This window comes from Semicossyphus pulcher, unplaced genomic scaffold (genome assembly GCF_022749685.1).
Source record: "Semicossyphus pulcher isolate SPU_LCO1_2020_fin unplaced genomic scaffold, fSemPul1.0.p SCAF_16, whole genome shotgun sequence".
NCBI lineage: Eukaryota > Metazoa > Chordata > Actinopteri > Labriformes > Labridae > Semicossyphus > Semicossyphus pulcher.
This window is the reverse complement of record NW_027211670.1, coordinates 8,732,969-8,755,585: the sequence shown is the minus strand read 5'-3', so window position 1 is coordinate 8,755,585 and position 22,617 is coordinate 8,732,969. Positions and strand designations below refer to the sequence as shown.

The following is a 22,617-nucleotide window of genomic DNA, read 5'->3' as shown; positions in this document are numbered from 1 at the left end:
TTTCTGCCCTTTTAAATCTTTATATAGTTATTTGTTTTTCAGAGGCTCCAGTGGCGCAATTGGTCAGCGCGGTCAGAGACATGCCAAGGTTGTGAGTTTGAGCCTCACCTGGAGCAGCAGACATTTAACTTCGTCTGTCAATCACTACATAAGCTCTATTATTCTGACATAGCATGGCTTGTACCTCTCTGTATCTGTGTGAGTCTGCACCCGAGGGCTAGTAAAGTAAGTCCATTTCCTTTGCTTGTGTCGTGCAGCTGGCAGGCGTAGGGGGAGCTAGCGAGCATGGATGAGCCGGGCAGCAGGAACAGCAGCCTGCAGAGGAAGAAGCCGCCATGGCTCAAACTGGACATTCCGACCATCCAGCTGACACCGGACGAGACGCCCACACTCACCCAGGTAACAACCCAAGAATCAACTACAAACAGAATAGTGCACCTGTTCTCACAATCAAAGTACTACTATAAATGTAAACTTTAACATGTATGTGAAAATGATTGGTTTGTTCTCTTAACCTGTGGTCCATATTTATGTGTGTTTTATGCGTGTGTTGCAGCCGCTGAAGCGCCTGCGCAGTGTGAGCATGCCAGGTGAAAACCCCCAGACCCGCATCGCTGCCTTGGAAACTTCCAACAACTACCTCAGACCCCCCTTGGAGAGATTACCCTCCTTTACCCAATCCATCAAGAGGTTAGACACGCACGCACGCGAGCACACCTTTATAAGTCGTTCTATCCCTTCCTCTCTGCTGATTTTCTCCAGCTGCTAATCCTCTTCTGCATATTCTCTAATTTTAATAATTCATTCTCACTAATAAATCTACAAAACTAATTGATCTGCAGCTTTTCTGATTTAACACTAATTAATCTTACTCTCCTTTCTCCTCCCTTTTCTTTCCTTCTGCCTTATTGACAACCCACTCTTCCCTCGCTGCCTCCCTGTCCTCTTCTCTGCATGCTGCTTTGGGTGTTAAGTGAGAAAAGAGTGCGCTTTGAGCGGGTCAACACTGTTCCCCCAAAGGGTCAGAGGGGCCCGAGGAGGGTGTCGACTGTCCGGAGGCGCTCCTGCATCCCCAAAATACTGACCCGACGGCGTTCGTCCATTCCCAAACAGATCATCAGGTACAGCAGAGGTGGAGGAGGGAGGGAGGGAGGGGAGTGATAACAGCAGTTTGAAGGTGCTGAATTATCTATTTTAAATTTAAATTTAAATTTAAAGAGAAGCTGAATAGGCTTTTGGCCTAACCTGGAGCTGTCACAGTTTCTTTTACCTTCTACTCCATTACCCTTTGTATTGTAGCAGCTATATGTTTTGTTTTTCCGTTAAAGCAATGGATCAAAAGGTTAGGTGCACATTCATGGGCTAAAACCTGGGGACCAAAACACAGCAGAGCAGAGAGTGAACATCTGACTTAAATGCTCCCGTGTGCAGTACTTTGCTGTGTAAATGGGGAACTCTGATGCATGTCCACCTCACTCTCTCCTCCCCTCATTATCTGCCTTTCTTCACTGGACTATCCAACTTTAAAAAGCATCAGCCAATGCTGCGACGTGACAAACATGAAGCTGACTGTAATTATTTTAACAAGTTAAAATAGTACATTGTGTTAAAAGCTTGTTTCTGCTGCTCCCAAGAGGCCAGGAACATCAATGCAGGTATAAAAGGACACGAAGGACACATCTGTGCAGTATGCTCTCTGCTCTCATACATTAATCGAGCTCCGCACTGACGAAGCTCAACTCCACAGATTGATAATGGGCAGAGAGAGGAGGGGGCAGATCTTTTAACAGTTTATGTAAAGCCCAGACTCGACAGGTGTTTACTAGTTTCACTGTCTGTAACGCAGCTTCATTCTTTGAGCGAGCTCGCAACAGCAGCTCGTGGCTCCAGACCGTCAACACACGTGGAATTATTATAATAATGACAGAATTAGAGATAGACCGATATGTTTTTTTCAGGGCCGATACCGATACCGATTATTAGTAGTCAAGGAGGCAGATAACCGATATTTGAAGCCGATATTCATTTGCAGTAAAAGTGAAAATATTGGCGTCAAAATTTTTAATAATACAAACTCCAACACTTAACTTTGTTTAAATGCCTTTAAGCATATGCATCAGATAATCGGTCTATCCCTAGACAAAAAATTATTTACAGACTGAAAAAAGGCAGAAAATTGAAAAAGTGGAATTGTCGTCATGATCAGTGAGAATTGCAGATCATGCGCCGCAGTTCCCACCAGCTCTCTGCAGACGGTAACATTTTCACGCTAACTGCGCGGTGCCGTTAGCGCTGGTGTTTGTGAATTAGACGCTTTTTGCCACGAGGCTCATTTGCATAATAAGTCATTTAAATACGTGCAAACAGCACAGAGAAGTTGTTTGCTCTGCAGCGCACTTTGGGCAGAATTTTGGTGTCATTCGCACAGGTTTTGCGGGTGCAAAAGCCGCACAATCCTTTAATGAATACCACCCTAAGTGTCTTTTCAGCACAATTAAAGTAAAGCTTCACTGCAGTATTTTTTTTAAAGCAGTAAATATCATTTTGGGTGTAGAGGTAAGGCTGAATTTGTCATGCCAACATTTAGCACCGAGACAAAATCCTGAATGGAAGACTGACCCATTTCCTCAAGAGAGCAGAGGCAACAGATCAGAGGAAGGGGCTATCTAATAGTACATAAGGCAGGTTCAAAAAAGATAGAGTTTTTTAACCTCTTTGTGTGTATTCAATTTGTTTTACACAAAAACCAACCGTAGTCTCTTTGTGCCGCAGATGTGGGGCTTTAAAGAATGTCTATGACACATGAACGCTGCACATTTGCTTTCCCACACACGCTCAGTGTATCCGTCCAGGTGCCACATGGTTTGAGGCAGACAAAATAATACAATTACTCACACTGACTATCTATGTGCCTCACACAGCATGTGGGCCACATCAAAGCGGCTCCTCTCAAAGCGCCAAACTGAATGTAAATGTTTGAACACGGTGTCGCGACTAAAACCCAGAGACGCCGCGTTCAAAGGAGCGTCTTAATGTCTTAACTTTGTCAAGCCGAGGTTTACTAGCCGTGTGTGTGTGCGAGACAGAAAACAGAATTAATGCGTTTGATGTTTATTAGAACATAAATAGGATGGAGACGGAGTTTGTGTGTGTGGGACTTTTTAGAGGTTAGCTGAGGTCGCTCCTCCTGAAAAGAGAGCATAAATACAGTATAAATGTTTACTTTTCAAACAAAGCGTATGTCAGGATGTGATTTCCCTCTAGACTTTTGGCTTTTAAGGACACAAAAATCCTCTGTGAGTCATTTCTCACGTTAAGGAGTCTTTTATTTTGAAAGATCAAGAAGAAGAATTTATCTCTGTCACAGAGATGCTTGTAATGATAGGTGTTTGAGCTGAACTTCGCACGCTCTATTGGACTTCTTTTAAGCTCTGACAGGAGTAAATCGCTGCAAAGCAAGGTGGGGTTTGAGCTGAACCTTTGTGGCAGTGCTCCACCTCTGTATGAGTGTGTATGTGTGTGGGTCATGTTCAGGCATGTCCCGGCGGCCTTCCCTCCCCTCTCTCCTCCCTCCTAATGTGTACGGTGTACCATCTTTCTTCTCTGCCTCCTTCTAATCTCCTGTTTCCTGTCGAGTGCTGGTGTGTTAGGGGGAGAGCTGGTGTTTACAAGTACTCAGTGTAAGACCAGGAAGAGAGAGAAAGAGAGAGGGGAGGAGGACCTCATTGATGGAGATCTCTGGGGCTCTGGATAGGGGGGGATATTTAGTTTGACAAGGACCAGAGCTGCTGTCTTCCTCGCCCAGTAGGTCACATCCTTTTACGCTCGAGGAGGGATCCTGGGAGGCTGGCCAGCAGCTGACACACACTCCCCCTCAAACACACACAGTCATACTTGTTCTGGTGACAGAAGGTCAGAAAATTTAAGATCTTCCCGCTCATCAGTGCTCTGTATGACCGAGTCCAGCTGGTGGAAGACTGGAAGCCCTCCTTGGATCAGATTCCCTTCCGACCGTGGAGATAAACGCCAGCTTTCCCTGCTCGCTGAGCACCGCGGGGATGTTACACAAAGTCCGGACATGTGGTGATCATCCTCTCTTTGCATAACAGCGAGTTGTACAAGGTAACACTGGCCTGGATATCAGGGAAATCCCCTCATGGAACGTTGTATGTGTGACTGCCGAGGATCAATTCAGCCGATGGGGGTTTAATCCTGCTCCGGGGGTAAGCGGGGACAGTGTGGTAGTGATGGGGATGATGGAGGAGATTCGGCCACACAGTCCCTGCCCCCCTCAGGTATGACCCAGACCCTGAGCCCCTCGTGGAGCTCACTGGACAGGTCAGTGTGCTGTGGCGTGAATTACTGGCAGATGATGCTTGATGTTGATGTGAGTCAGCTTGGAGCACTTTGGCCAGCGGGTGGAAATGTTGAGCAAATCCTTTGTTGATGTTTATTGTCGAGGATTTGGGATTTTTAGAAATAAAATAGATAAAGATAAAGATTTAGCTCAGACTTGCAGCTCTTATTTTAAAAGCTTTAAGTCTTATGTTTGTGGTTTTGCAGATGTTTTTATGATTGCTAACATACTTATGTAAAACATGTCCTAATGTTGCCCACATTAGCAGAGGGGGGGCAGTTTTTAGACATTTAAAGGAATAGTTTGAGATTTTTGGAATAGACTTAGATAAGATAACTAATACTACCCTCGTGTCTGTTGCTTAACTTAGCTTAGCTTAGCTTAAAAGGAACAGCTTTCCTGCCTCTTTCCAATGGTGAAGAAATCTGCCTTCCAGTGCCTCATTAACATGTTACAACTCATTGGATTAATCATTGCAAACAGTGTAAACGCTTGGTAACCAGCATTTGTTACCTTTGTCTGAAGCTCGCTGTTTTCAGTTTTTGTGCTTAGCTAAGCTAACCATCTTTTTGAGAGTAGCATCAATGTATATCATTTAGGTCTTTGCTTGTTGACAAGCGTAATTCCCAAAATGTGTAGCTGCTCTTTTAAAAATATAATCCCAAAAATCTCAGTTTCGTTCTTTTTTGGCGGCACATGTGTGACGTCCACTGTTGGCTCTCATTGTAACTCTTGATTTTCCTCGCTGACGGTCGCTTTCCTTTTTAGACTGTTTGCCTTCATCTGAGCGTCGAGTTTGTTTCTTTTTCTTTGGATTTTCACTTCTTTTTGAAGTTATATTTGTAGTCATCCATCTTTTCTTTGTTTGTTCAGCCATAGTAGATTACTGTTTACTCGCAACACTTGCAGGGACCGGAGAAGCAGCCGCTTAGCTCCGCCTACCCTCTCTGGCAGACCAACCACTGCTGGATGATGGAAAACAAGACTTTCATCAGTGGGCCATTGGCTCAATCACTGTTGTGTTATCTCATTCGGCGATAGATAGTGACTTACCCGATTTATTTAAAAGAAAATCTTCGAGATTATGTCTTTAAATGCTTGTATGATTTTATCAAAATAAAATTATGAAATTAACTCTAATCGCAGCAAAATATATGAAAAGTATCAAAAGTGAATACAGCATAACCACATGTCATTATAATTTAATTACTGTAACGGATATGAATGTATTTGCGTTTTCTTGTATATCTGAATGGATATCTATCTAAAACTGTAACTTTGAGTACACGGATTAGTATAATATTATTATATAAATATATTCCATCCATCCATCCATTATTTATACCGCTTATCCTGTTCAGATTGCAGTGGGCGCTGGAGTCAATCCCAGCTGTCAAGAGTCCCTACGGGCGATTTTAGATTCCCCAATTAGCTTAACAAGCATGTTTTTGGATTGTGGGAGGAAGCCAGGAGGGAATCCACGCATGCACGGGGAGAACATGCAAACTCCACACAGAAAAGCCCACTTTGTCTGACCTGGGATTCTAACCAGTGACCTTCTAGCTGTGGGGCAACAGCACTAACCACTGCACCACTGTGCAGCCCTAATATACAAATTAAACAAGTCAAATGATGAAAGAATAAAAGATGATCATTTCAGCCATGGACACATGGCAGTGTATAATAATTTTCCCGTTAATAAACAACGATTTTTGGTTATTAAAACCCTGTTGTTAGTCAGAAAATTCAGTACCTTTCATTAATATTCATAATCATCTGTTTGTTCTGTTTCTGCTCATTCAGTGATTGTTCTAAGATTTGTCCCTCCACCTTTCCCCCCTGATGAAATAAATGCAGCCAAAGCCTGTAATTACAGAACATCAGATTACGGCTTCAAGTGCACCAGCCTTACCTTGAGGATACGAGCTCATTCATGCGGCTTAACGTGGCTTTAATCTTTGATTGGCAATGGATTTGCACTGTCGTCAATAAGACGTGAAATATTTAATTTATGGTTTCGTGTGGGCAACATGAAATGTGTTCTTGTTGGAGCACGCTTATAAACAAACACACACAAACAATCTTAAAGCCGGCTTTGTTTCACAACAAGGGCGAGCGTTTGAATCATGTTTTCTGGAATGTTCTGTTAATGAGTTATCATTCAATTATTTACATATTCTGACCTCCTGTCCTCCTCCTCTCTAGTTTCTCTAAATACACCTCCTGCTTTCCCAAACACGTCTCCTTTCTCAGACATTCCTGTCAGGAGGGACAACAATCAGCGCCGCGCCGCCCCCCTCCTTGCCCCTGTGCAGCCTTAAAAGGCTTCCCCAGCTGGCGTCCTTGATGATAAGGCTCGAGTGTTTATTACTGAGTGTTCTGCTCTCCAAACAGTTCCCCCAGTTTGGTCTCCCCCTCATGAACACGCTGCCTGACACGCAGACATGGAAAAAAACAGAGACCTGGGTGCGCACATTGAATGCACATTTATTGAGTTTAAATGAGAAACAAACACAGTCATGTCAGCTGCAGGACTGTCAGGCAACATCTGCTTCTTTATTGCTCACAGAGCCGAGGCCAGGAGGTTGTGTAAGGATCTAGACAGTGTTTTAGGTTCAGCCTGGATTAGTCGTGTCCATGTAATCAAACATGTACACATTAACAGAGAAAGAAAAAGATGGAGTAGAAAGAGTGAGCTGAGTTTATGAGGATGGCTAAGTCTGATATGTTGTTATATAAGAGTCGCTGTGTACTACAGCTGAAGCCAGCCAACATGTGATCGTGTTTTCATCATCCATCACTTAACCTTAATCCAGAATAAAGTTTAAGCTGATTTGTGTATTGAAGTAAACCTAATAGCTGAAGATATTGCATGAGTTTCATATACCCTGCCTGCCCTACGCAGTCCTTTTCTGTCTTAACTTCCTGTCTTGTTGTGTATATTAAATTGTTTTTTATAATGGTATTTTGGATTTTGTTGACGGTACATTAGCGAAATGTTCCGTATTTAAAGACTGTGAAACCAGATGTCTTTTTACATTTTTAGGTTTCTGCATCAGTCGAGACAAGAAAGCAATCAACAAATGAACCAATTAAATCGTCAACTAATCCTAAACAAGCAGCTGCAATCAATCAACTAATCAGTGCATTGTTCTGCTAATCAGGAGGGAGGTACAGCTCAATCATCCAAAAGATACTCAATGTGATTTTATGAAGGCTAAAACTTGGAAAAGAAGTCTGTGATGATTGTTGTTTTATTTTCTTTGGTAGTTGATAAGAAAGTTTGTCTAGATGATTCTACTTATATTGTGTTTTATATTCTTTAATAGCTACCTAAATTGTACAAAAGGGCTCTCGGCAAAGTCAGACATTTAAAGCAGGAGTAGCTTTCCCATCAGCCTCAGCTCTATTTTTAAGTGCTAATTAGCAAATGTTAGCATGCTAAAAACACTAATCTAAGATGATGAACATGGCAAATGGTATACTAGCTCAGTATCAGAGTGTTAGCATTGGCATTGAGATTATTTTAGCATGCTAGCATTAGCATGGCGGTAGACTCTTAGTCATGTACCAAACATGCGTCTCCATCTGCTCTCATTGTACGAAATTGAAAACAAAATAGCCGCTGTGATAAGCGCTGCCATCTTGCATTGGTAACGTTTCTGGAGCCAGAGCTGCACAGTAGAGATCGGCGGGTGGAGACTTGAATGACCGAAAAAAACCCAGCAAAGATTTCGGAACGTCCGCGTATTCAACAGCAGAACAGCTTCTTTGTGTTGGTCTGAAGCAGACGTTCACAGATGCTAATCCGGAACAGATCGGCTGCAGGAGCCGTATTTGTCAACAGAGCCGTCAATCATCCTTTTTACAGCATCAAATAACTAATTACAATTAAATATGAACACTTGGACATAAATCAGCATGATAAGAACTAATTATAATGACAGAAACCATGTTTGAGAAAAATGTATTTGGCGTGTATTTTGATTTTATAGTTTGACTCATGTCCTATTTGATAACATGGAGGAGGCGGGATTGATGACCTATACTGCAGCCAGTCAGCAGGGGGCTACAGAGATGTTTTGGCTTCACTTCACTGTCTTTTTATACAGTCTATGATGCTGGTCATTCAGAATTTGTCATGTAGCGCTTCTTAACCAGACAAACATATTCAGTTTTTTTGTACTAACCAGAGTCCGTCCTCTCCTCAGGGGTACGGCCGACTGGTTTGGGGTGAGCAAAGACAGCGACAGCACGCAGCGATGGAGGAGGAAGAGCCTGCAGCACTGCAGCCATCTTTATGGGGGTCTAAAGCCGCAGGTGATGAGGGAGATGGAGCTCCACAGCCAAGACAACCTCTCCCTGGCCAGCACTGAGACCCCTCCTCCCCTTTACCTCCCACCCCACCACCCCAGTCACCACCACTATGGCATGCAGAGGGTAGGCCAGCGCCTGGGGCACCATAGATGGATGGAGGATTAAATGGAATAACCTTTATAATCACCTCTTCCTTCATCACATTTTCTCCCTCACTCTTTCACCTGATTTTCTGTGTTTTACATTACATTTTCAGTGCTTGCTTTGCCAAAGTGCTTTGTCATCTTTCCTAGGGTTGAATTGATGTATTATTGAACTACTAAGCAAAACAATTTTCTTGTGAAGTTGGCTTTGAATGTCAAAAGTGTACACAGGCATAAGAACTACCATAGCACTATTAGCATTAATCTGGTGGTGGTGTAGAAAATAATTATCTAACAGCAATAACTCAATAAATAACTATCATTAATTTAACCCATAAGACATTGTTATTTAACTTAAGATAGCCCGCAAGCTAGCTTACTTGGTTAGCTTTGTAGTGTTTTTTGTTTGCGGTCTGAAAACTATGAAATAGCATGTAATAAAAACGAAAACAAAAAAAATCTAAATGGAATTCTGAAATGTTAGTTTACAAATGTGTATATACATCCTAAGAAATAAGTTAATAAAAGCTATTTTTTCTCCATAAATTATGCTTTTAGCTCATATCATTCTAGCAAGTGCCCTTATGTGCTGTGTTTGGCTCACATCTTATCTTTTGACTTTAATGTTTTTATCACCACCATAAAAAACAGACTACTGACAACTTAGTGTCCAAATATCCAAACTATCCCCTTAAATAACAAAAAAAAGTTTATTGCTAACTCTAATATTCTTCAAATCAATTCTCTGCCAATAAGAGTTATTGATTAGGCACCTTTGTCTTTAAAAAATCAATTTAACCCTAGCTTAGATGTGTGCTTATTCTGCCGCTGTGTGTTTACTGTTGTTTGTAGCTTGACAATTGAGTATGAAAAAAATTTTGATAAACCAGCGCATACCTGCTCAGTGTGTGTGTGTGTGTCTGTGTGTGTGTGTGTGTTTGTTCACGTGTGTGTGCGCAGATCGTAGACCCGCTGGCACGTGGTCGTGCCTTCCGCATGGCGGAAGAAGCAGATGGCTTGAGCGTCCCGCAAACTCCCCTCACGCCCGGCACCGCCTCCCTCTGCTCCTTTTCCAGCTCCCGCTCCGGCCTCAACCGGTTGCCAAGACGACGCAAACGGGAGTCTGTCGCAGTCATGAGTCTCAAGGCTGCAGCAGCGCTAATGAAGGTGTTTGATTGTTTAAACTTTACGCAGTCGTTTTTTTGTTTGAAAAAACTTTAGTCACCAAATATTCAGTGTTTAGCATAATCTGTGCTTTGAACTCTTTGTCTGCTTTTTTAAACTTTAAAGCTCCTGCCAGCCGCCGAGAGCTTTGAATACTTATGTGTTCTGCACAATGTGAATGCAACAGTTCAGACTACAGCTGTAGATCATTATCAGTCTTTATTGCAGATAAATGGTGATTGAGCTCAGGATGAATTAATGCTTTGCTCTTTTATAAGCTCTGTCACGTATGTTTTTGTGGAGGTATTCCTAGAAAAACGACATCTGTTAAACTCTGATGTATCCCTGTCCTCCACATATATGACAAGATGTGTTGTATGTGTGTACCTGCATTCATGTAGGTGCAGCTATGTGTGTGTATGTTATATAAAACATGAGATCAGCTGGTTTTACTGCAGATTAAACCAATGGGAAATGTCTTACAGTAGAGCGCTGATGCCTCTGCCAATGTAGCCCATTTGCTGCTTTCACATATGTAAAGGGATGAATGGTTGCTCAGTGAGAGTATCTGCTAGTGTGTTGATGAGCGGGGGTTACTGGGGGCGTTTCACTGGCAGATGGTCCTTGATAACACACACAGCGCTCGGCTATCTGCTGGATTGGATATACCGTACGAGTACAGCTAATCCACACAGAGGCCTGTGCTGCTGCGTAACACTCAGATTATTGAGAAAGTAAAAGCACAGTTGGGGATTCCCCCAGATAAACTGTCAGGCCCAGGATTTCTCCATCCTGGCAGATTCTGCAGCGTCTACCCTTTTTGGCATTACAGTTAATGTTGAAAATAAAGATGTTGTTTGTGTGATCCTGTGTGTCAGGGTCGGACGTTAGGCGAGAGCACCCCCGGGCGATGTCGCAGACGGAGTTTCATGCCTCCTAGTTTCTTTGAAGACGACACTGCGGACTTCCCCGATGATCTCGACACTTCCTTCTTCACCAGAGTGAGCAGGGGATGCACTTCCATACACTGCAAACATATTCCCTGTCCTGGTCATAGTTACCCTGTCATTCTGAGATAGACCACTAATGGCTGACTGGTAGGCAAAGGCATGCAATCAAAAGGCTGTAGTTCTAGGTATATATTGGCTCTTGCCATGTCAGGACCTTTTGTGCCCTATTACAAACCAAGTGGTTCGGCTTTGAATTCCTACCTACTTAGTTTTTATCTCTATAGGACGGCCTGCAGGATGAGTTGTCCAGCTACGCTGATGAAGTTTTCGAGACACCCTCGGAGGCTGACCTCAAACAGCCGGACGAGAGGGAGCTCACAGGAAGTGCGCTCGACAAGAACGAACTGGAGAGGAGTCACCTCATGCTGTGTGTTCATATTTTTTGATTGATATTTACATGCATGTATGAACTTCTGACATACTGCAGGGCTATGATATCATGCCATGACTGACACGTTCCACAATGACCTCCTCCATCCAGGCCCTTAGAGCGAGGATGGCGAAAGGCAAAAGATGGCTCCCTTGTCCAACCGAGGGTGCGTCTGAAACAGGAAGTGGTGAGCGCCAACAACCATCAGCAGCGGGGTCAGAGGATTGTGGTTCCTGTAAAGAGACTGTTTGCCAAAGAGAAGAGGCCTTACGGGCTCGGCATGGTCGGTCGTCTCACAAACAGATCGTACCGCAAGCGCATCGACAGCTTTGTCAAAAGGCAGATCGAGGACATGGACGATCACAGGTTAGATTTGATTTTAATTGGAGCACGACTTTCCTCTGATTTCAAATTAAATAGAGTTTTCTTCCAACAAATTGATCATGAACATCTCCTTCTGTTCTCTGCAGGCCTTTTTTTACTTACTGGATCACATTCGTCCATTTGCTCATCACCATTCTGGCAGTCACCATCTACGGCATTGCACCTGTGGGTTTCTCACAACATGAAACTGTCGACTCTGTGAGTGTATTTTACAACATTTATTATGATAACAATTGCACGTTGTTGGGGAACTGATTAATATTAATAATCCTACTTTGTATTTTTTTTTAGGTGTTGAGGAACAAGGGAGTTTATGAAAACGTCAAGTTTGTGCAACAACAAAACTTCTGGGTGGGTCCAAGCTCAGTAAGTATTATCTTCTGTCTTCTATCAGCTAAGGGCAATGGTCGAAATGGGAATAGCTCCAATTCAATGCCTTCAATTCTATTCAATAGATTTGTAAACCTCAATCAGTGGTAATTTACCTGGGAAGTTACCTGAAAAAATTAACTCACACTGTTAATGTGAAGCAGAGAGGTCTTAGCAGTTAGCTAAAAGTAATGGAAATATCACTTAAAGCTCCTGTGAGGTGTTTTTCGCTGCTTATGAAACAGACTGAAATTAATTCTGGTTACACAATAAGACCTACAGAAGCAAACCAGACCATCAGCGACAAGATTGATTATTTCTATATAGTTATTTTTAATGCTGAAACCGCTGCCGGGGGGTGGGTGTCAGATGAAGCGATTAACTGCACGCTGACTTTGTTTACATTTTCCAAGGCAAACATTTAAAATGAGTGACACACATGACTGTTAAAGGAAGCAGGGGGAGATTTTTTTGTGAAAAAACACCATATAGGCATGTAAGAGATAAGAGGTACAGCTTTATCCACAGGGGGCGCCAAAATCAACACAAACCAAAAGTTCCTCACATGAGCTTTAAGTAGACGGTTAAAAAATAGATACTTAGCAATAAGTAATGGATTTATTGATAAGTTGCTAAGCGTAAGTAATAGTAAATGTTAGAAAATGTATTGGTTTTAAATGGATGAAATAGCTAACATGAGCTTAAAAGCTAGCATAATTAGCCTACAGTGCTAATACATTTTTGTTGACATAGCTAAATGGATAAAAGGTTGAAATAAATGGATGGATAAAGGCAAGATTTGCAACAGCTAAAATGATGGATAAATGGTTGGAATAGTTAGCAAAAAGCAGAATAAGTTAAAAGAGCTGCAATTTGTTAATGAAAATATCTAATGGCAGTGGTTTTAATTGCTAACCAGTTAAAAAACTACTAAATTGAACGTATTTGGAACATGACAGGTGATTTGAGGGCTGTTTCGGTGATTGCTTGAGAACCACTTACTCTAGATCCACACCCTCACCATGCTCTGACATCATCCCCGCTGTCCTGCAGGAGGCACTGATCCACCTGGGAGCCAAGTTCTCCCCGTGCATGCGTCAAGATCAAGAGATCCACAAACTGATCCAGGAGAAGAGAGCGAGAGAGAGAGAGTCCGGCTGTTGTGTGAGGAACGATCGCTCGGGCTGCCTGCAGACTGTACAGGAGGAGTGTTCGGTGAGTGAAACTAGCTCAAGACTTCAAATGCTCATTTGGACCTGGCCCGTTCGACCATATTATATTGGAGATAACTTCTTCTCTGACTTCTATTTCATTTAACAGCAATAAATGGGATAAAAATTGTACATGGAGCATCTTTAAGCAGCAACATTATGTTGTAGTAACAGCACAAGCACAATGAATACAGAATAACATGCTTTCTTTCCCTCCATCTGTCTGTGTTTTCCTGCAGAGTACTCTGGCTGTGTGGGTGAAGTGGCCTCAGCACCCCAGTGCTCCCTATCTGAATGGTACGCTCCGCCAACACGGGGCAGTCTGCCATCAGGACCCCAGGTAACATAGATGATCATTATGCTTGTGTTTTAATCGTGATGACTCAGTGTAAATGTTTCATAGTTATCATGTTATTGTTGCAGCTCAGTCGCTCTCATTAATTAAAATTTTACATACATACATTTTAAGTGTTTCCTTTCATTTTTGTAGAATCTGTCTGGAGCCAGCCTCAGTTTCTCCTCACGAGTGGCCCAATGACATTACCAAGTGGCCAGTAAGTAAACGCACACGTTAAGCTTTTAAGCTGATATATTATTAACGATAACCAAAGACAAAACCTTTTCCTCTGCTTCTGATCTGCAGGTTTGCACAAGGTACAACTCTGGGAATCACACCAACCTCCCCCACATCGACTGCACCATCACAGGCCGGCCCTGCTGCATCGGAACCAAAGGACGGTAAGATCAATGACCCTGAACGCAACAGGAGTCAGGAGACATGTTTGACTTTTACCACGAAACGACAAAAGCCGAGCTGGTATATACAAAATGTTTAACATCACAAGTGAAACTGACGGGCCTTTTAAACAGTCAGCAAAACTTCAATCACTTTTTCTGCAAGGTAATGATGTGTTTCATGTTCTAGGTGTGAAATCACTTCTAGAGAGTACTGTGACTTCATGCACGGCTACTTCCACGAGGAGGCGACTCTCTGCTCACAGGTAGGACAAACAGAGTGCTCGCACACTAACACTTTACTTTTCCTGAGACCAATCTAACATTCACAAACCTTATACTACAGTTGCATTCTTACCTGATCGGTGATGCATATGGGCAACTGAAGTTAAAGCTCTGCTGTTCCAGGTGAGGCTCGAACTCACAACCTCGGCATCACTCCGCAGGTTACGGTCTTATAAGTACCGCGCGCTGACCGATTGCACCACTGGAGCCTGACATCTGATAGGAATTCATAAAATGAGTCTCTCTTAGTAGATGAGGTTTTACAGAATGTTCTATTTTGATAATTAAACATCTTCAAAAGTTAATGAATCATGTCAGATAAACACTAGGAATTCACTTTTTTCAACAAGCAGTGTGATTATCTGGATTTACCAGTTTATGTGAATGGCTCCCATTCTCCATGTTCCCACTAAGTGTGTGAGGGCTCAGGGCTGTCTACCTGCATATCTGTTGTGCATTGTGTGATGATAAAGCGTCCCGTTTATCTTTATATTGGATGGTTGTATTGTTGGAGGGTTGAAATGTGGCTTGGGCCCATATCTTGGTTTTTAGTGAATCATCTTACTTCAGGTGCTGCTCCAGGTGAGGCTCGAACTCACAACCTCGGCATCACTCCGCAGGTTACTGTCTTATAAGTACCGCGCGCTGACCGATTGCGCCACTGGAGCCTGTTAACAGCTGAGAATAGACAGGACTTTGGATTTATTTCTACTCTCTATTTCTAATATAAGTCTCTCATTTGGTCATGCTGTACAGAATGTTTCATTTTGACAATGCAACCTTTTCAAAAGCTAATAAATAACGTCGGATGAACACACTGGGATTTCTTGATTCCAGATAACTGAACTTGCATTAAAAGCTTATATCAGCAAGTTTTAGTGGAAGACTGGAAGTTGTATAACTTGATCTGGAATAACTTTAACATTGCTTTTAGATGAAACATCAACATGTTGTTGTTTTTCTCTGCACTAAAAAGCAGAAAGCATCAAAGCAGAGGCTGCAGCCTTTGTTGTTGTTTGAGAAGTTTCAGAACCTTTTTCAAGAAGCAGTGTGATTATCTGGACTTACCAGTTTATGTCAATGGCCCACACAGGTGGAGATGTGGCTTGGGCCTATCTTTTCTATAAGCCTTGCAACCATTGTGAGCTTTTTCAGAGAGTCATTTTAATTCAGCACCCATGCTAAAACTCTGCTGCTCCAGGTGAGGCTCGAACTCACAACCTCGGCATCACTCTGCAGGCTACTGTCTTATAAGTACCGCGCGCTGACCGATTGCGCCACTGGAGCCTGTGTTCAGCTATGAATTGACAGGACTTTGGACCTACTCCAACACTCTTGTTTTCCTCCACCAGATGGCAGCAGTGGATCTGCAGGCTGGTTCTGACTGTTCTGTATCTCTCTTCCAGGTGGCCTGCATGGACGACGTGTGCGGTTTGCTGCCTTTCCTTAACCCGGAGATCCCGGACCAGTTCTCTCGACTCTGGCTGTCTCTCTTTCTCCATGCGGGGTGGGTTAAATTAAAGCTGTATATTTTAAGATATCAGGTGGATTCTGGTCAACATTAATAATAATGTTATTGTCTGTGTCTGTAGGATCCTGCACTGCCTGGTGTCTGTGTTTTTCCAGATGACAGTGCTGAGAGACATAGAGAAGCTGGCTGGCTGGCTGAGAATCTCCATCATCTACATGCTGAGCGGCGTCACAGGCAACCTGGCCTCAGCCATATTTCTGCCCTACAGAGCCGAGGTACAGTGTCACCCTCACAGCCAACTATACTCAAGAAACTGTTTCTGTTGTGTGTGATAAAAACCCCAAACTTTTGTCTTTAAGAAACCGTCTCCTCTTTTTCTTTCCTCTGTCTCAGGTGGGTCCTGCAGGCAGTCAGTTCGGCATCCTGGCCTGCCTGTTCGTGGAGCTGTTTCAGAGCTGGCAGATCCTGGAGCGACCATGGCGGGCCTTTGCAAAGCTCCTGGCCATCTCAGTCTTCTTCTTCTCCTTCGGTTTGCTTCCTTGGATCGACAACTTTGCCCACGTCTGCGGATTCATATCAGGATTCTTCCTTTCCTTCGCCTTCCTGCCATACATCAGGTAGGCAAGGAAGGGATATTTGTGTTTCTTGTGTGCTCTGTGATCTGCTCACAGAGAGGATGTATTTGTGCTTTCTATGTCCGTGTATAGTTTTACAGTAAAAATAGCCAGTCACTCTCTTTAGCTAAAGAGTGAAGTAATATAGCTGGAGTTATAGGAATTGTTGCTGGAGTTAACTGTCCTTGCTTTGAGTTGCTGATATTTAAAGCTAGGCAGTAAGCTAACAGTTTTAAGTCCTTCATTAAGAACAAGATGTAACTTTCATGATATTAATTTTACAATTTGTAAAGCTGCTACAAAGCACAAATTGTATACTTAATTAGAAAATAACAACTACACACAATAAGGCAGAACGTAAGGCCACAAATCTACATAACTGAAAATGCTGAGTCATACTGCTAGCTTACAGCTCTGCTAGCTACCAGTTGACTACTTTTAAATCTTCTAAAAAAAAAAAAACTGAATCATGTCTACCTCCAACATCACAGAAGTCAAAACACAGTACTTACAGACAAATAGCGCACAAGGAAACAATGTAGTGAGATAATTGTGCAGCAGGAGAAGCAGAAGCAGACTGTCCGCGAACACACTTAAAGCTAATGCTAATAAAAAACCAGAAGGGGGCAGTATCATGAACAAAACTTAACTGAACAGTTTAAAATGTACTTTAAAAGGACAGAGGTTACATTACACACATTGTGCCACTCATGTCAAAATTGATGTTAGCGACAGTTATCTTAGCTTAGCATTTAGCCTGGCTCAAGACTGCACCTCTTCAGGAGGAAGCCACAATGTGTACAAGGATAAAACAAATAAAACCAAGTAAAAAGCAGCTGAGCTAGTTATTATGAATCTAAGGGAAGGTAACGAGTATAATAGCATTAATATTAGCAGTGTAGGCTCCAGTGGCGCAATCGGTCAGCGCGCGGTACTTATAAGACAGTAACCTGCGGAGTCATGCCGAGGTTGTGAGTTTTAGCTAGGTAGTTTGGTGAAACACATTTCCATAATGAAACTTTCCACATTGATCCTAAGACCCCCAAGTCTTGCCCTTCAAACTCCACCATGAAATGAGTAACGCTGGTTTCTCCTCCTCAGCTTCGGGCGCTCTGACATGTACCGGAAACGGGTCCAGATCTGCGTCTTCCTTCTGGTCTTCCTGGGTCTGCTCTCCGCCCTGGCCGTCCTCTTTTACGTCTACCCTGTGAAGTGCGACTGGTGCGAGTACCTCACCTGCATCCCCATCACGGACAAGTTCTGCGAGAAGTACGACCTGAACGCGCACCTCCTCTGAACGGCAGCCTTTGGAATATTCAAAGGCAAAAGTGTTACAGCGGTGCATCTTGTCTGAGAACAAACATTCGTCCTGACGTATCGAGCAGTATTTCAGGATTTCACGTCGTTCTATGTGTTTCTGTTTGGAAAAGAAATACAGACATTTGATGGAAAAGATTCACACACATGTGAACAGAATTAATGATGTAAAGTTGACTGATATATGTGACTGATCTATAGCTGGGCTAATCCTTCCACATGATTCACCTCTCTTCTGTGGTAAAATGGACGTAACAGCACCCCTCAGTGGCCAACAGGAACGGAGCAGCCTGAAACAGCTGCAGCGAATTTTTGTTTTCTACTTTTTTACTGATGTCCGAACTGTTTTGTCACCAAGAATTAGACTTAAATGTGCCTTATTGACACACCACATACACGTGTCTTTTCGTGCCATGTATCAGTTTGTGTCGGACGTTTCTGACATTTGTGGTCCGGTTGCTCTGCAGAAACTGTTTTTCACAATCAGAGAAAATCATGTAGAAAAGTTTTTACTTCATTTTGTTTTGTATCACTGGAAACTGTAGTTTCCCACACAGCCTTCTAATGCACTTAAATCACAAATGGATTGTTTTTATATTCACCGTGTGTTACACAGTGCACTTGTATGTTCATATGGTCCATTGTGATTGGCTGTTACTGAGGTGAATCTGTGTTTTTTTATTCAATTTGGTGGCGTTTTAGCTACCTGACAATAAACACAACAAGTGACATTGAATATTTCTGTCTGTTTGTTACCTGATGAAAATGATGCAGACAGATATCTAATACTCAGCTGCTCCAGGTGAGCCTTGATCTAATAGTCTTAGCATCACTCTGCAGGTTACTGTCTTATAGGTACCACACGCTGACTGACTGCACCACTGGAGCCTGCTGTGTACTAACGTCACTTCGACAAAACCAGCATATCCCTTCATTAAAATCTTTATTTAAGCCATTATAATCATTTGAATAATGCTGATATACAGTGAAATCCACAGTTCAAACAAATCCAAAGAAGGACAATACTCAGTGAAAATAATTGCATACTGAAGTGAAGCGGTTTGAGACCATCGTCTTGAATTGGCCCTAGGAAATGAAAATTTAAATCTTGAGAGTGAGTTGTAAATAATTGTTTTGTCTTGGTGGGATTTTTCAAGATCAGGATACACCTGCAGGACATGGAGCATCAGGGGTCCAGTGGTTGTGTCCAGCATAGGTTCTTATTTAGAGTGGTGAACTTACTTACATGACTTAAACAAAATACAGTGGTGAGTGTCATCGGGAGCTCCAGTCATGAAGCTTAGGGAAGCGTAAATGTAAGCTGTTAATGTCAACCCTCAAATCTGCTTTACACAGGCTCCAGTGGCGCAATCGGTCAGCGCGCGGTACTTATAAGACAGTAACCTGCAGAGACATGCCGAGGTTGTGAGTTCGAGCCTCACCTGGAGCAACCGACCTTTAGATTGGTTGTTGCATTAAAACATTTCCACGAAATATACACTGTTGTCTGAGAAAGCTCACAGTGCTCGCAAGACTTACAGTATAGGTATAGATATAATAAAGATATACACCCAAAAGCCTGGTCAATAACCCCTCATAGCTTGAAAGGGTTGGAAAAAAGGGCTCATGGCATCTGCAACTTTGACATCACAGGTCAATTCTACAGTCTTCCACTAACACTAAATTTAAACTTTAGATGCAAATCAATTATTATTTATATAGCGCCAAACCATAACCAAAATTATCTCAAGACATGTTACAAAAAGAGCAGCTCTTGACCGATCTCTTATGCAAAGAGTTCAGTTATTTGGAATCAAGTAAACACAGTGTGTTTATCTGACTTTATTTATTAGCTTTTCGATAAAGTTGCATGATTACAAAGAAGTATTCTGTCAAAAAATATTTACAAAGAGAGAGAGACATGACTTTAGCAAAAGCTCCAGTGGCGCAATCGGTCAGCGCGCGGTACTTATAAGACAGTAACCTGCAGAGACATGCCGAGGTTGTGAGTTCGAGCCTCACCTGGAGCAGCTGAGTTTTAACCTTGCAGCCGAGTAAAAGACATTTCCAGTGTGACAGCTCAATGTAATCACATTGACACTGACATTGACATAAACTAGTGAAGCCCAACAGTCACAGTGCTCATTCAAAAGTCTAAACTCCTCAAACAATAGATACATCTTTGGCCTTCATGCTGAAGGGCCTTTCTTTCTTGAAAAGCTGTCTGCTTTTAAACTGCAGTGTACCAAGGACAGGCTGAACAACATGTTTTCAGATTGGCAGGTTTGAGACGTCACAAACCTAAGGAGCCAATCCCGTTAATGGACGGAGTGACGATATGCATATCATTATGTGCAACCTATGGCAACCACTTCGGGGATGCGCGAGCCAGCTGTAACCGCCATCTGAATTTTTACATTAACATTAATACTACTAATTACTAAATCTCAAGCTAGCTAAGTTTCACCAAGTTGCCACTAAACGATGGCTTAGCTCCGCCTACCCTCTCCTTCAGACCAACCACTGCTGGGTGAGGGAAAACGCATCACTAACTGGGCGATGCTTGTGATTTTTTCTGCGAAAGTTGCACCAGACACCCAGTCCATCACTGATCCATTGATCAGTGGGCCATAGGCTCAATCACCATTGTGTTACCTCATTCAGCGATAGATAGAGACTTAACAGACATTCATTTAAATGAAAATCTTCAAGATTATCACTTTAAAAAGCAGCAACACGGTTTTGTGTCTATGTAATGCAAACAGGCCAAGGCTGAACAGTTACTTGTGATTTTAATCAACAGCTTGTTAGTGAGAACAATATCACATTGTTTGAGAACAGTGCCTGAAATCATTTCTGTCTCTGAATTGATACTATTCAAACTTCATACTGCTGCAGCAACAATGGATAAAAGTGTCAAAGTTGAACACGCAAATTGTGTCTTATCAAAACCTCACCTTGTTCAGCTTACATACCCTGAAATAATACAGATTTTTAATACAGACATATTTTAGGGCATCCACAGGTTCTTGAAGAAAAAGGTTCACATGACACCTGTTTTTCTTACATAACTCTTAAGTGACGTTCTCAAAGGAGTCTTAAATGGTCATTTTATTGTTTTGTTAAACACCAGAGCCTGATTTGAAAATGTTCCCCTTTATTGTATATTTTCTCATGATTCAGTACAAAGAGAAAAGAAAGGAGGTTGGCTGTGTTTTGTAGACGCCCGCTAGATGGCAGCCAGAGCCCATTAACTTACATTTTGAAACGTGTAACAAGAGTAAAACTTGACTGCTGCTGAGGGTGTGAAGCTTGAATTACTGCGACACTGATGTGTTGTTCTTTGGGATTTGAATTTCATTAATTCAAGCAGAAGGTTTATTAGCGTGCAGAACTCTTATTGATGCTCCCTGATCCTCCCGGTGTGTTGTCACCCTGGGTTTGTTACCTTTGAGAGTGGGCACACACACACACACGCACACACACACACACACACACACACACAAATGATCACTGTGGCATTCATTAAGTCTTGTCTGTAATTGAGTCTAAATAAGTGTGCTTATGTTAGAGAGGAGCTCTGAGAGCACAAACACTGACCTGCATACAAAATACAACTTATTCTGTTGCGCTTATTGCTGCTTTAAGTTCATTTTAACTGTGTCATAATTTCTCCTACAAAGGGAGGTCAAGTTTCCATCTTGCATTCAAAGAAATACACATTTTAAATAATTGTGGTGCAGCCATCAAGGAAAAAACTAACTGTCCGATAATGCAACACACACATTCGCCCACACAAACACCGAAATAGAGAGACGGTGATGGAGACCTTTGCTATGGCTAGCCACTGCTATCGACTGTCAAGCAATTGTTTGACATTTTGGTCATCAGGTTATCTGAGGGCAGATGGGATTCCTGTCCAACTGTTGCCTTTTTCATGAAGTCTAGATGTGGCTACAGCGCTGACCTTTCGCACTGGAACATTGGAAGAGTTGGATATGAGGATCAAAACCACTCTCTTGTCTGTATGAGGCCAGGCAGAACAAAATAGCTTAGCTTAGCATGTTTCATGTTTCTGTTTGCGTATAAATAAAACACTTTTGACATAATTTGTTCATTTAGAGCTGCTGTTACCTTTGGACAGAACTATGACAACTGTTATCCCTGTTTCCTGTTCATGCTAAGCTAAACAAAGCTAAATGGCTGCTGGCTATATGTTTAGCATTAAGATATGAGAGCGGTATCTGCTTTAGAGCTGCAGCCAGGTGGATTTTGTTACCTTTGGACAGAGCTATGAAGACAGTTATCCCTGCTTCCTGTTCATGCTAAGCTAAGCTAAATAGCTGCTTGCTACAGCTGCATGTTACGATATGAGAGTGGTATCTGCTTGAAAGATGCTGCTAGGTGGATTTTGTTCCCTTTGGACGTAGACAGGACAACTATTATCCCTCCTTCCTGTTCATGCTAAGCTAAGCTAAGCTAAGCTAAACAGCTGCTTGCTATTGCTGCATGTTAAGTATTAAGACATGAGTGTATCTTTGTTCTCCTCACGCTCTACACGATAGCAAATAAGTAAACGACATTTTTGAACTAGGATGGTACAGATTGCTGTTGTGTTTGTGCGTTGCTTTTCACAGAACCATGACGACTGGCAGAAAGAGCTTTTGTTCCTTAAGTTTCTGTAAAATGCAAAATGAGGCTGTTTATTCGTAATATAAAACTCTTTTCAATCAATACAGCATTAAATACATCCCAAAGTAGCATTAAACAAAATGCGATTATCATTGATTTGCCTGATACTAGCTTAAACCTGCATAGCTAACACATTGTAAACACATCACTGATATTCCTCCCTGAAAACCTTATTAGC

General features: G+C 42.3%; 1 protein-coding gene and 5 non-coding genes across 8 annotated transcripts; 3 read left to right on the top strand and 3 right to left on the bottom strand.

Annotated features, from left to right (window-relative positions):
• The first annotated feature begins 285 nt into the window (after positions 1-285).
• On the top strand, positions 286-18,478 carry rhbdf1b (rhomboid 5 homolog 1b (Drosophila)). 3 transcript variants are annotated; one of them, XM_069664138.1, is made up of 18 exons: positions 286-399; positions 557-690; positions 8,569-8,677; positions 9,778-9,984; positions 10,860-10,982; positions 11,216-11,358; positions 11,473-11,727; positions 11,832-11,943; positions 12,037-12,111; positions 13,168-13,329; positions 13,565-13,665; positions 13,816-13,879; positions 13,969-14,063; positions 14,251-14,326; positions 15,752-15,852; positions 15,938-16,091; positions 16,210-16,433; positions 17,532-18,478. In XM_069664138.1, exons 1-18 carry the CDS (start codon positions 286-288, stop codon positions 17,725-17,727), a joined length of 2,445 nt encoding a protein of 814 aa, XP_069520239.1. In that variant the 3' UTR covers positions 17,728-18,478. The 3 variants fall into 3 exon arrangements, with proteins under 3 accessions (XP_069520239.1, XP_069520241.1, XP_069520240.1); XM_069664140.1 differs by having other exon boundaries at positions 8,569-8,797; XM_069664139.1 differs by lacking the exons at positions 286-399; positions 557-690 and adding an exon at positions 4,170-4,338.
• On the bottom strand, positions 14,461-14,554 carry trnai-uau (transfer RNA isoleucine (anticodon UAU)). The gene is made up of 2 exons: positions 14,517-14,554; positions 14,461-14,496 (listed from the first exon to the last, which is right to left on the bottom strand). It is a non-coding gene; the product is annotated as a tRNA-Ile (tRNA).
• On the bottom strand, positions 14,920-15,013 carry trnai-uau (transfer RNA isoleucine (anticodon UAU)). Its single transcript has 2 exons — positions 14,976-15,013; positions 14,920-14,955 (listed from the first exon to the last, which is right to left on the bottom strand). It is a non-coding gene; the product is annotated as a tRNA-Ile (tRNA).
• On the bottom strand, positions 15,539-15,632 carry trnai-uau (transfer RNA isoleucine (anticodon UAU)). Its single transcript has 2 exons — positions 15,595-15,632; positions 15,539-15,574 (listed from the first exon to the last, which is right to left on the bottom strand). It is a non-coding gene; the product is annotated as a tRNA-Ile (tRNA).
• A 625-nt stretch (positions 18,479-19,103) lies between the features above and the next one.
• trnai-uau (transfer RNA isoleucine (anticodon UAU)) lies at positions 19,104-19,197 on the top strand. Its single transcript has 2 exons — positions 19,104-19,141; positions 19,162-19,197. It is a non-coding gene; the product is annotated as a tRNA-Ile (tRNA).
• A 486-nt stretch (positions 19,198-19,683) lies between these two features.
• trnai-uau (transfer RNA isoleucine (anticodon UAU)) lies at positions 19,684-19,777 on the top strand. Its single transcript has 2 exons — positions 19,684-19,721; positions 19,742-19,777. It is a non-coding gene; the product is annotated as a tRNA-Ile (tRNA).
• The last annotated feature ends 2,840 nt before the right edge of the window (positions 19,778-22,617 follow it).